At 49.8% G+C, this 12406-nt stretch overlaps 1 protein-coding gene across 1 annotated transcript in view; it reads left to right on the forward strand.

The window, feature by feature from the left end:
* CACNA1G (calcium voltage-gated channel subunit alpha1 G) overlaps positions 1 to 12406 on the forward strand; it is a 129265-nt gene that overhangs the window by 93918 nt on the left and 22941 nt on the right. Inside the window, exons 23-28 of the mRNA XM_068150968.1 lie at positions 741 to 867; positions 1522 to 1599; positions 4035 to 4160; positions 4753 to 4842; positions 5409 to 5622; positions 8017 to 8067. Of these exons, the coding sequence (XP_068007069.1) occupies positions 741 to 867; positions 1522 to 1599; positions 4035 to 4160; positions 4753 to 4842; positions 5409 to 5622; positions 8017 to 8067 (686 nt within the window). The remainder of the gene's footprint in view (positions 1 to 740; positions 868 to 1521; positions 1600 to 4034; positions 4161 to 4752; positions 4843 to 5408; positions 5623 to 8016; positions 8068 to 12406) is intronic.

Below are 12406 nucleotides of genomic sequence, written 5' to 3' on the forward strand. Positions count from 1 at the left end.
ACCAAACAGTGTCTCACAAGGGAAATCACTTTGTTATTTCTAGAGTAGGCTTTCTTAATAAGTGTTGGAGAAAATTATCAACTTTATGCTCTGGAGACTAAATTTTCTTCCTCCTTCCCCAAAATTTAAAGATGCTCCAGCAGTTTAGCCTACAGGCCTTTGATTTGGAAGACCTGACCTTGGCTCCATCCTGCGTGACAGCGGACAGAATGCATCAGTCAGGATCCTTAAAGGCACTAAAGTGACTGGTTTCCTTTGGAGCCACGGAAAGGAATTGCCTGCATGTCTCTGAGAACGTGGCCTGCAGTCCTCCTACACCTCAGTTTCCCATCTGTAGTTTGACAGCTGTGGTATTTCACCAGAACAGGATCCAGAATAGGAAGTGGGTTGGACTAAAACCGTAATTCTTAGTTTGAAGACTATGGGACTAGCCTGTATGTCTTCCTTTCCTAGGTCTTCTCCAATGATTTTTCTTGACTGGCTCCTCATAGGTGGTCTCCTCCTCCCCTTCTGTTATGCAGAGCGCCGCGTGTAGGCAGAGCTCTTTTCCCTCACACACCTCCAGAAGCTCACAGGGCAACCTTCCAGAACTGCCTCCAACACCACTTTTGACTTATTTGTCATGTAGAAAAAAAAAATCCCTAAAATCCCTAGTGCTGATTTCTCCACGTCTTCTATCTTGGCAGGAGGCAGACCTGGGTGAGAACTGCACTAACGTTTTTTCTTGCTTGACCCCACAGAGTCATCAGTCGTGCCCAAGGACTGAAGCTGGTGGTGGAGACGCTTATGTCATCCCTGAAGCCCATTGGGAACATCGTGGTCATCTGCTGTGCCTTCTTCATAATCTTTGGGATCCTAGGAGTTCAGGTGAGGCCCCAACCCAAAAGTGTCCTGAGGCCCAGATGGCCCCACATGAAGGTATCTGTGCCAGTGGGCACACTGTAAGTCCTTCTGAAGCTGAACCAATGGGCAGTTTGGCTCCTTGGGCATCAATCTCTGCTCCTAGCCAGGAGGAAGCAGAATCCCATGGCCAGAATTCAAACCTAATCAACAATTACAACCCAACAAGAGTGGCCCAGCCCACTGACATCCCTGGTCACAGCTGGGGGAGCAATACTTAGAGCCAGTGGGGTTGGTTTTGCCAGTCTTTGGTTCCACTAAGGTCCTCTGCCCAGCTCTAGAACTATGTGGTGATTCTGGTTGACTTTATCATAGCTACCAGCTTGCAACAGCTCTGGCCCAAGGGCTTTTGCAGCTCGTTTCCCACGCCAGAAGCACAGTGTGGCCTTCCAGGTGCTCTCAAGATGCCTTTATTCTTGACTTCCAAGTCTTGGCTGTGTGTCAGTCAGTGGGTTGAACTTTCTTGAAGTGTCCCTGTTCCATGCAATCTTACAAAAGCCAACAAGATGCCACCTTCAGAGGTACAGAATAGGCTTTCTTCATAGTTTCCCCACCACAAGAACTTCTGCTCTGCCTGTAGTGGGACATTATTCAAGATATTTCTCCACTTTCTTCCCACAGCCACACCATACAAGGGTCAGGCCTGAGGCATCACATCTACCACCAGAAAACCTTTGCCATTCCTGTTTCATCTGGGAGGTAACATGGGGACATCTCCCTTCCACCTTCCTCCCAGTAAGGATGTAGAAACTCTCCAAGCTCAAATTGTTGGTTTATGAGCTCCAGAGAGACCTTGACCTGGAGATTCATTCAGATTCTGACAGTTTGTATGACTGCAAGCTTGTAGAAATAGGCATTTCTGAGCCTGCCTTCTACCAGCTCTGCTGGCAATATCCTCAGTCCCAGGAGTGCAGCAGCCCAGGGGAGCAGGGGCAGTTTGCAATGCAGTTGGTTTCTCATTACCTGGGAAGAGAAGATTGTTTCATAGAAAGGTTCTGACAGAACAACACTTAGTTCTTTCTGAAGTTTATGTGATCTGTCACAGCCAGCTTTGGAAAACAGCTCTGCTTGGCTTTGGAAAGGTGTCTTATGTAATATTTTATACTAATATACTGTTTCAATAATAAATACAGCACTGCAAATAAGCAGAAGGGACTCATGCCACCCATAGCCACTTCAGCAGCTGGATTGCCTCAGCGTTGTTTGGCCCTACCATCACACCATCCACTGCACTAAACAGATCCATAAAGCTGAGCACATCCCCTAAGACAATAAAACCCTCAGACACAGGAGAATGTGTGCCCAACAACAACCCCTGAGCATGCTCTTTGCATTTCCTCCCTGCTAATTGTGGCTGCCTTCCCCAGTGACTCGCAGTCTGACGTTCAACTGTCACGGCTGTCGGTGTGGCTACGTGGGAGAGGCTGCTCCTGCATGCAGGATGCACAGCTCTGTTAATGGTTATGGCTAATGAGGTGTAAGATGAGGGCCAGAGCTATTTCCTATGAAAAGATGATCTCTCAGTTTATTTTCCCATGTAAATATAACCTGGGGATCCAAGCAGAGGATTTTAGTGCTGCTGAAATGCAGACATCCCTGTTTCTAATGAGGTTTCCTCATAGCAGGGCAGGGTCTGCGGCAGAGCTTGCCCACATGTGAACAGTCAGCAAGGAGACACAAGACAACAGATAAAACAAGCACAGCTGGAAGCACTGGGCCTTGCCCAAGGCTGAAGCACTGATGGGGATCAGCATTTTTGCACACTGGGCTTTGCATTTCCAGACCCCGCTGGTGGCCGTGGCACTGCTCCCGTCCCAGTGGCACTGCAGAAGTCGCATTTGTAGGCAGTTGTTTACCTTACTGTCCAATTAAAGCTTTTTCTCTGTGAAGGCTCTGTCCCCCAGCCTGCCTTACCACAGACAGTGTTTCTCCTTGGGAAGATGAGGGAACAGTTCTCTTGCATCCAGAAGTGTGATGGCTGCTTTGCTTGGTGATTCACTTGGCATGCCTAGAGAGCATCCTTCTGCTGTTGATTTCTGAAGGAAGCCCATGGAGTAATGCCTGGCTTTATCTTGTTCGCTCCTATTTCTGCTATTGGTCTAAAATAAACAGATCAAAACCCATCAGCATCCCCTCTCTGTGTACCCAGGTGGTGTTCCAAGGAGCCTGGAGAGCAGGCTGCCATTCCCCCAAACCAGGAATGTCAATAGCTTCTGTCAGCAAATAAATTCAGGCTGGCTGGATGTCTCCTGAGCTTTGATACCATCCATCCTGCTAGCATCAATCACCCTGTCTGAAGCAGTAATCATCCCCTGCCACTCTGTTCTGTTCATGGGAAGCACCAGGTCTAGAATTAAGTGTATGGAGGCTGATGTTCCTTGTGCAGCTGTAAACCATGAGCCAATTCCTCAGGAGCTGCATCTCTCCTGGCTTACACCAAAGGAAAAAAGCTCAGGATCAGATACCCAGCACCAGCTGGGCTTGACTCCTTAATCTCTGCACAGGGAATATTTTCAGAGACCTCTGCACATCCTGCAGAGCCTAATGATGGCTGGAGCAGAGCACCCAGGATCAGAGACCTGAGTGGGACTGACAAGAATCTTGATTCTGCAAGAGCCCAATGTCTCTTGCAGCAGCTCAGCTCTTCTCTGATGTGTCCCCTTGTAACCTGTGGGAGCAGAGCTGAGTCTGTCACTTTCCCTCTTCAGTGCCACCTTGACTCTCCTGGCAGAGGCCTTTTGTGTGCTGGTGAGCCTTGAAACCAGCGTGGTTAACTGGGCAGAGTGGCTGGAGCTGTCCCAGGTCTGGTAAGAAGCCATTAGCTGGTCTGGGCTGTTGGCAGTGCTTGGAGCTGGTGTCCCAGAAGCAAAGGCCTTTAGGCCAGGCTCAGATGGCTGAACCAGACAGCCTCATGCTCGAGGTGGGTGTCCTAGAAGCTGTGCCATCATGTCTCTGCTCTCAAGGTTCATTTCTAGAGGCTGCTGGTATCCAGTGACCTTCAGGAGTGAGGCTGTTCCCTTCCGTGGTGTAGGTGCAGGCTGTGCAGAACTTCCCCGGGAGAGACCCCCACCCCCTGCAGAGATGTCCTGCGGACCCACCCCTTACAGCTCCTCTCTTCTTTGCCTGTTTTGCAGCTTTTCAAAGGCAAGTTTTTTATCTGCCAGGGGGAGGACACCAGAAACATCACAAATAAATCAGATTGTGCAGAAGCCAGCTACAAATGGGTCCGGCACAAGTACAACTTCGACAATCTCGGGCAGGTATTGATGGAAGGGTGGTTTGCTGCTTTGCTCCTTTGCTGCTTGGCTTGAACCCTGTGCACTCTTATCCCCGGGGGATTCTCTCACTGCCAGTCACAGTAAATATTCAGTTCACACACAGAGCATTCTGTCCTGGGAAATCCCCAGGGTGGTGTTTCCAGGCAGGCAGACACTTCTTTTCGGAGCAGAACAAGCACGTGTGGCTTCGTGGGACACTTAATTGCTTCCCTACTACATAATAAACCAAATGCATCTTGAAGAAGGCCCTGTCTGGTACAGCTGGGCACTGCAACACTGCCTTCTTTTAGCAGCATGGTAAGGACTAATTAGTTGGGAGCCATGGAGACCTGGAGGGTGGAAATGAAGCTGCTTTTGTCTTCAGCTTTGTGGTTTCCCAATTGTTGCTCAGTGCTGAACCAGCTGACACTGACAGGATTTTGCTGCCAGGAGAGAGCATGGGCATCAGTGTCCCATTACCTTGCAGGAGATGATAAGCCTCAGAGAGGAAAGGGCAAGAAGGAGTAAAATGTTACAAGTGAAAGAGCTTCAGTGCAACTATGTCTATCTTTTTTCCCCCCCGACCTGTTTGTAGGCCCTGATGTCTCTCTTCGTTCTGGCCTCCAAGGATGGGTGGGTGGACATCATGTACGATGGCTTGGATGCTGTGGGAGTGGACCAGCAGGTAGGGACTCCAGCAGAGCTGTGGGGGAAGGAGTCCTCAAAGGTCACACATTTGGGCGCTGGCTTTGCACAGCACCTTTGCTTTCCACAGGTTATGGAGTTAGGATTGAGGGAGGCCTTCAGCCCAAGTCCTGGAGTCTGGTGAAAAGTTGAGATTTGGGCCTGACCTTTTCTCTACAGGTTCTGCAGCACAGCTGGTGTGATGAGCAGGAGCAGAACCTTAGCATGGTGTGATGAGCGGGAGCAGAACCGTAGCATGGTTTGACTCCTTAAAAACTTTGAGGAGAAAAGAAGGGCTCGGAGTGGGCACAGATCTTGGTGAGGGACTTGCAACAGCTGCAAAGGTTGCTGCTGTCCTGCAGTTTTGGCTCTTCTGTCCTCCATGTGCTTTGTGTTTTGGGAGCACTCATTTGAAATGTCTGAAGGCTCTAATTTTGAGGAAGAGCAGAGCACACTGAGCTGCGCCAGAGGGACATCCACAGGTTTTGAGGGCGAGGCAGTTGCAGCAATTTGCTCCCTTTCTGGGTTTTGAGGTCCAGTTGGCATTTGTCTTCCTCCACTTTGCAGCCAGTCATGAACTACAATCCATGGATGCTTCTCTACTTCATCTCCTTCCTGCTGATCGTGGCCTTCTTCGTCCTCAACATGTTTGTGGGGGTGGTGGTGGAGAATTTCCACAAGTGTCGGCAGCACCAGGAGGAGGAAGAAGCCAAGAGGCGGGAGGAGAAGAGGCTTCGCCGGCTGGAGAAAAAGAGAAGGAGTAAGGAGAAACAGATGGCTGGTCGGTAGTCTTTCCACATCTTTCTGAGTCCTGCTTGACCTTCACACGATTCCCTCCTCCCTCCCCTCCCTGCCTCGTGTCTGGTGATCGTTCCTCTCCCAAAAGCATGTCCAGCTATAAAATTTGCATGAAGGAAGTAGTCTTGTTTTAGGCTGAGCAAGGAGCCACAGAAGCCTTTTCAATGGCTGCATGATTTGCAGTGACCTTTCCATTGGAGGTTATTGAAATTACAATATAATAAAAATCAGACCTGGAGCTTCTTGGATAGCAGAGCTCAGTGTTACACAAATAGTGACAACTGCAAAGATCAGCAGTGCTGGCTGGCACCATAAATCTTCTGAGTCATGAGCACCGTTGCTGATAACTGAATTCACTATTTGGTTTATTACAGCCTTGTAATGCCACAGTGATGTTACCTGTCCCATTTATCACGCAGGGTTATTTATTGGCACAGTAGCACCACTGCTGTTCAAGAGTGTAATAAAATAATGGAGCCATCTCGTCCTTGTAACGCTTAAGAACCCCTCAGAGAAACATATCAATGAATTTGCTTGAGAAATACAGATCAGGGAAAGCAGCAGCTGAGGAGAGTAGGCAAAACAGCTCTGATGGAAATTGTCCAAGGGGGACATGCAAGGCTGCAGCCCTGCCCACAGAAAGCGAAAGGAGGCCAGACCTCCCCTCTGCCAAAAGTCTCCAGCTTGGCCTTTGTCTTTTAGTTCTTTTTCTTTTTAAGTTGGCTGAATAAGTAAGAAATGAATCCGTCAGAGGCCGCAGGTCGTGGGTGCCCCTTGCATGCTCTCTCTTCTGACTGAACTTTCTCTGTTGTCCTTTGTGTCTGTGGCCTGACATTTTTCCTCCCTGGTCAGCCCAACTGCTGCTCTCTCTGTGTCCCCTTCCACACTTCTGCTCTATCTCTGACAGACTTTAGTACTGTTTAGGAGGTGTCTGATCAGCCCCTTGTTCTGAAAGCTGCTAAAGTTAAGTCTTTTTTGGTTTTGTAATAGTCTAAGAGTTGTTTAACAGCTGTGACAGGCTTAGGCATGCAACCAGGTACCACAGCAGTGTCTTGGCCTCTCTCAGCTCAGCACTCACCCAGCACTGCCTTTTGGTCACATCTCTGAGTCCTATGAGCTTCACAGGTTCTGTAACCAATAGGATGCACCACAGCAGCCTCTGGATCACACTGCGGGTTGTGTCGAGCCTGGCTTCCTCCATGGCCAGAGGAAAGATGGAGGCTTCCCTCGGGAGCGGTGGAGGACACGTTAGACTGTTCTCAGTTAAGTGGGATACAGATGGAAAGAATTGTTCTGTTGTTTTGCACATCAAGGAAATGCCTAGAAAGCTCTTTTGGTCAATCCAAGCTCCCAAACACAGTTTCAGGCTGATGAGCTGCAAAATGTGTTTAAAGGCTGGATAGAAAGATCCTTATTTCCAACTGCAGGTTTGGAGAGCAGGCTCTGCTGTAGAGGACAACCAGAGGCCCAGTTGTTGTTAGTGACCTGAGTTATAATGCTGCAGGAACTAGAGGAAGGAAAGAGGCAAGACTGGGAAATTTCTCTGTGGGAAGGAGTCACAAACTATCCTTGGAGATGCAGTTATTCATTCAGTCCTATGAAATGCCTAATTAAAGAGGCAATAAACAGCTATTTTACTGAGGATCAAATATTGCTGAGTGTTTAGTTACCATAAAACCTTTGAAGAGCTAAGTAAGAAGCTCTCCAAATCGCTTCACAACAGTTCTCCCAACTCAAATTCCCTGAAATGTTGGTTTTAATGGACCGTGTCCAGCTTTGCTCTCAGAGCAATGCATGTCACTGCTTAGCTTCCTTCTGCACAGTGGGAACTTGCAGATGATACCAAGACTAAGTAGGGCTTTGATTGTGCCAGCAGCTGGGTTGGGGTTCCTCTCAGCCAGGCTTCCTGATGCCCAAACCGAGCTGTGGGTGTCAGATGCAGACAATCGCAGACCTCTAACTGCTTGCACATCACAGGCTTTTCAAATGTGGTTGTCCAGCTGAAGCTCTGAAGCCCACAAAAGCAAGAGAGGTCCCAGCCTGGAGAGATGCAGGCAGGGGGGTGGTTGCTGTAAGGTGCTCTGGCCCAGCAGGATGTGTGCAAAGTCCATCTTTCAGGAGTGTCTTCTCTTTCCTCATCAAGTGAGGGCTTTCTCAGGGGTCTCTTGGGCTTCCACCTGTGCTTGCAGGAGAAGTACAAGAGCCCTTCCTTTTCCACCATGGGTGCGAGCTGACCCTCCACGAGGCCCAAGGAGAGGATGCCACAAGGAAACATTCCTGGTAGAGGCAGCGGAGACCCTGAGAGCCGCAGGGGCCTCCGGAGGGGACGGGAGGCATTGGCGCGCTGCGGGTGATTAACGCCCTTTCGTTCTTTTAGATCTAATGCTGGATGATGAGTTAATGGAGAGCTCAGCCAGTGCAGTGCAAGGTACTGGGAAGCCTGCACGTCTCGTCCCACCTGCCTGGCAGTGCTGTGTCACTAACGCTGGCCGCCGCCGCTGCTGGGAGGCTCCCACTAAACCTCTGTGTGGTGCAAGGCTCATTCGCTTCCTCACGGCACACGCGGCTCACTGAGCTGCAGGTCTGCAGCCTGGCTCAGGACTGACACGTGCAAACCCTTCATTTACCCTGCGATCATCTTATGTTCCTCAGTATCTCTTTTTTTTTTTGCTGGTTTTCATTAAGACACTCTCAGATTTTCATGGCTCTTTCTTTTTTTCTTTCTTTCTTTTTTTTTTTTTTCCACCTTCCTTTTTTTAATCTTTCTTTTCATTTCTAGAGAGCAATGGCAAGGCTGTGAAGCTGTTCCTCTGTCGTTTAGCTTTCCAACCACCAGCTGAGGAGTGTCCGGGTAGTTTACAGAAGCATCTCTGGAGGGCAGGCAGCCCCACTTAGGGAGGTTAATTCCACTCCTTCTCCAGCCCTCGCTCATTGCTCCCTGAATCCCGTGCTTCAGGGAGGCAGGGCTGCTTTCAGCAGGCTAAAATCCAGTGTGGTGCAGAGCTGTGGTGCTTTGACAGAGCTGACCCTGCAGCAGCCCTCCCGTGGACATGGGGCGCAGCTGCTGTGCTGCCCAGTGTGTAAACTTCTCCTATTGCCTGTGAGTTGCTCCACACCCAGGGCATCTTGTGAATTCAGAGAAATAAAGATGACTCCCCGAGCCCTGTGCAGGTGCTGGTGGGGAGGGACCAGCTGGGCTGAACACTGCTGGGGGTTTGGTCTGGCCGCCCCAACCCAGCCCTGGCTCAGGGTCTCTGCTCAGGGCTGCAAACCTGTCCCTTGCTCTTTTCATTTCTGGCAGAGGCTTTGATCTGGGAAGCATTTGGTGTGCTTCATAGCTTAAGAATATTAGCCTGAATAATTAAAGAGGCGCCAGCACAGGAACAAATGCAGCTGTAAGCTTTGACAAAAACAATATGCCGGGAAACTTGTGCCACGGAGGGTCTCACCTGGGAGCATGCTGTCCCTGCTCGTGCAGGAGCAGGGCACTGCCAGTTCTCCCTGCAGGCTGAGACAAGGTGAGGGCTGTCAGCTTTGGCTGCAGAGGGGAGTTCTGGGAGCCTGAGGTTCCTGCCTTGGACTGCCAAGGCCTTGCTGGCAGCCGTCAGGACATGCTTTAGCAAATCCTCACTTCCCCCCACGTTGTCACTCCTGGTGCTTTGATCTCTCCCCCTCATTCTCGCTCTCCTGGGGACAGCAGGGCTGGGTGTTGCTGGGTGTGTGGGGCTGTCTATTTTTTCTTATTTTTATTTCATGGTGGTTCTTCTCCTGTTCCTACAGAGCTCCATCAAGGAGGGTTTCTTTTTTTTTAAGACACTGAACTCATTCCAAAGACCTCTGTTGCCCTGAGCAGGCTCAGAAGCGCTCTGGGTTTGCCTTACAGTCTGTGCCTGGCACCTCTGTGCTTTGTGTCTCCTTCTGTTGCCCCTCCTTTGGGTCCAGCCGTGGTGGATGTGCCAGGCTGCTCTGCAGGGGCAGCATGGGGGCACAGGAAGATTTTCTTTCTGAACCTGATGGGGGGGGGGAATCTGAGGGAACCAGTCCTAGGTGCTGTAGATGAACCTCTTGTGGCTCAATGAGAAACCCGGAGTTGTGATCCCAACCCTTCCCCACATCCCTGCAGTCAGAGGGCTGCCTTTCTCTTCCTGTTAAGATAAGCTGGAGGTTTGTGGGTGTGTGTGTGTGTGTGTGTGCTGCTGCCTGGTGCTTAGTGAGTTTATTTTGTTCCTTTATTACTTTTTTTGTCACGTCTCCATTCTATCACAGCTGGAGTCTTCTCCATGGAAATAATTAATCATCTTCCATTTTTGCCTCTTTTTTTTATTGTTTTAAATTATTATTATTATGAACTTCATTGAGTACAATAAAAGCCAAGCCAAAATGTGGTGTTTAAGTGAAGAGAGAAAAGAAAATTCCTTCAGCGCAAACCACTTTTTAACCTAATAATATTCCCCGATACAGTTTGTGAATCCAGCTGCGTCACCGGCTCACTGCTCACTGCTTCGCTGCTGTCCTGCAGGTACACTCGGCGCTGCAAAGCAGTTAATTCCCTCATTACAGGAAAGGGAAGAAGCTGGAGGAGACAGTAATGGAATTGTCCCACTCTCGTGAATTCCAATTTCCCGTGCCCACGCACCTCCTGCCCGAAAACCACCTCGGGGGAAGTGGCAATTTCTCTCTTGACAGGGCATTTATTGGGAGGCAGATGCTCTTTGGAGATGTTTTGGAGCCTCATGCCCAGCCTGATCGCTCACCTAGGAAAATGCAGGCAATGGGAAGAGAGTGGCCCTGGACCTATCACCCCTGTGGCAACTGGCACTGGTGTTGCCCAATGTAGGGCTGTGGCCAGTGCTGCCCTGCTGGTGCCATTTCACAGGTCACATCCTAGAGCTGTCAGGCAAACAGAAGCTCAGGGTTTAGTGCCCTGAGCCTGAGCTGTGATCATCAAGGCTGAAGGAGCAGGCCTAGGAAGGGGAGGTGTCTGTCCCACAGCAGCAGTGGTAACCACCTTTCCAGATGGGCAGGAAAAGATGGTGCTGGGTTTGGGAACCCCCAAACAGAGGTTGGGGCTGCTGGGTTCTGCCTCCCAGCCCTTGTCAAGAAGATCAATTATAATCCCATAGAATGATGCTAAGAGAAGTACAGAGTATCTGCTTGGGAAGCAATTAGAGTTGGGAGCTGATAAAAACAATAAGCCAAAGGTGAGTGCCCCTGTGCCAGGCACCTACTCCCCTTGCTGGTGTGGTCTCCTTAGACCACCACTGCCCAGGATGAACAGACAGATGACACTCTCCCAAACCAGCTCTCGGATGTCAGCAAAATCTCCTTCCTGTCTGGCTTTGGAGGAGATTGCTCAGGCGCTGCTGTCTGAGCTGATTTTCCCCAGTGTGACAATACCTAAATTTGAGAGACTTCTCCCTCTCCCCCGCGCCTGGCCTCCAGCCACGGTGAAGCAGCTTGATTTACACCCTGTTTACCAGCCCCATGTCTTGTAGTGGGCTTTTGCTGTATTTCCCCATCTTCTCACATTCTCATCCTGCCAATTCTTTGTTTGTTTGCTCTCCTCCTCTTTTCTTCAATGCCATGTGTGCCGGGAAGCCAAGTTAACCTCTCCAGTGATAACCAAGACTAACCCAGAGCTCTTGTTGTTCTTGACACAGTGTATTGTACAGTAGTGTGGTGTTGTGTTAGTTGTGAAGTTCACCACCTGGACTTTAACAGATGTCTGTATTTCCCAAGATGTTGGTATTGTTTGGATCTTTACTGCAATAATTCAGCTGGGACTGTGTGACGTGGGCATGGGCTTTGCACAGGGACAGCTCCACGTGAGCAGTGCTCAGCATCTCTGCAGAGCTGGGCAGGGTGGGTTCGGGGAAGGGGATTTGCACAAGAACAAGATGTTTTTTCTGCTCAGAAAGGTCCCTGCCCACCTAGACACAGTCGGGGTTTGTTTCTGGTCCTTGGGCAGCATGCCAGCTTGTGTGGTTTATCTCGTGGTGATTCCTGCACTAACCTGCATGGCTGCATGGGGGGACCGGTGGTGCATGGTGGCAGGACTCATGAGCAGGGCTGGCAGATCCCCTCCCAACAAAGCTAACAGGGAAGAGTGAAACATTGCCTGAGAGCACAGGCTGCAAGGGCACCTGCCAGAGCAGCATTTGCAGAGGTGTGGCTGTGGAATCCTGGGGGGTGGGGCTCCCCATTTTAGGAGCTGGGGAGAGGGGGGTGAAAAGGGGAGAAGCCTCTGCAGATCTGAATGGTTGGCAGCCCTGCTCGTCAGGTCAGCCACCAGCTGATCCAGGGCAGCAGCCCTGCACAGGAGACCTTATGCAACTTCTCTCTAAATCTTCCCTGCGTCGGTGCTGTTCTGCGGGGTTTGGAATTGCCTATCAGTCCCAGCCAAGAGAAAATACAAATTCCAGTGTCATTATTCATGAGCAAATCCACTGCCAGAAAAGGCAGAAACAGCGACAGTGTTCATTTGAATGTGAACTGCAGGTAAATGTGGAAGCAGTAAGTGATCCAGTTACAATGGTGTTCCTTTCTGGGATGATAAGTTGGTTCATAAAAATAGGTCCTGTTCCTAACCTAATTGTATTCAAACATTTTAGTTAATTTGCTACTCATAAATTAGCATAATGTGATCGAGATATCTCCACTTTATGGAGATTTATGCAGATTCTGAGGTATCTGACAAAGTCTTGGGAGTGAGTCAGCAGCTACCAGTCTGCTTTTTCGCAAGCACTTAATGTATGGGAGCAGAAACC

Source organism: Melanerpes formicivorus, unplaced genomic scaffold (genome assembly GCF_026170545.1).
Source record: "Melanerpes formicivorus ecotype bairdi unplaced genomic scaffold, bMelFor1.0.p_v2 SCAF_21, whole genome shotgun sequence".
NCBI lineage: Eukaryota > Metazoa > Chordata > Aves > Piciformes > Picidae > Melanerpes > Melanerpes formicivorus.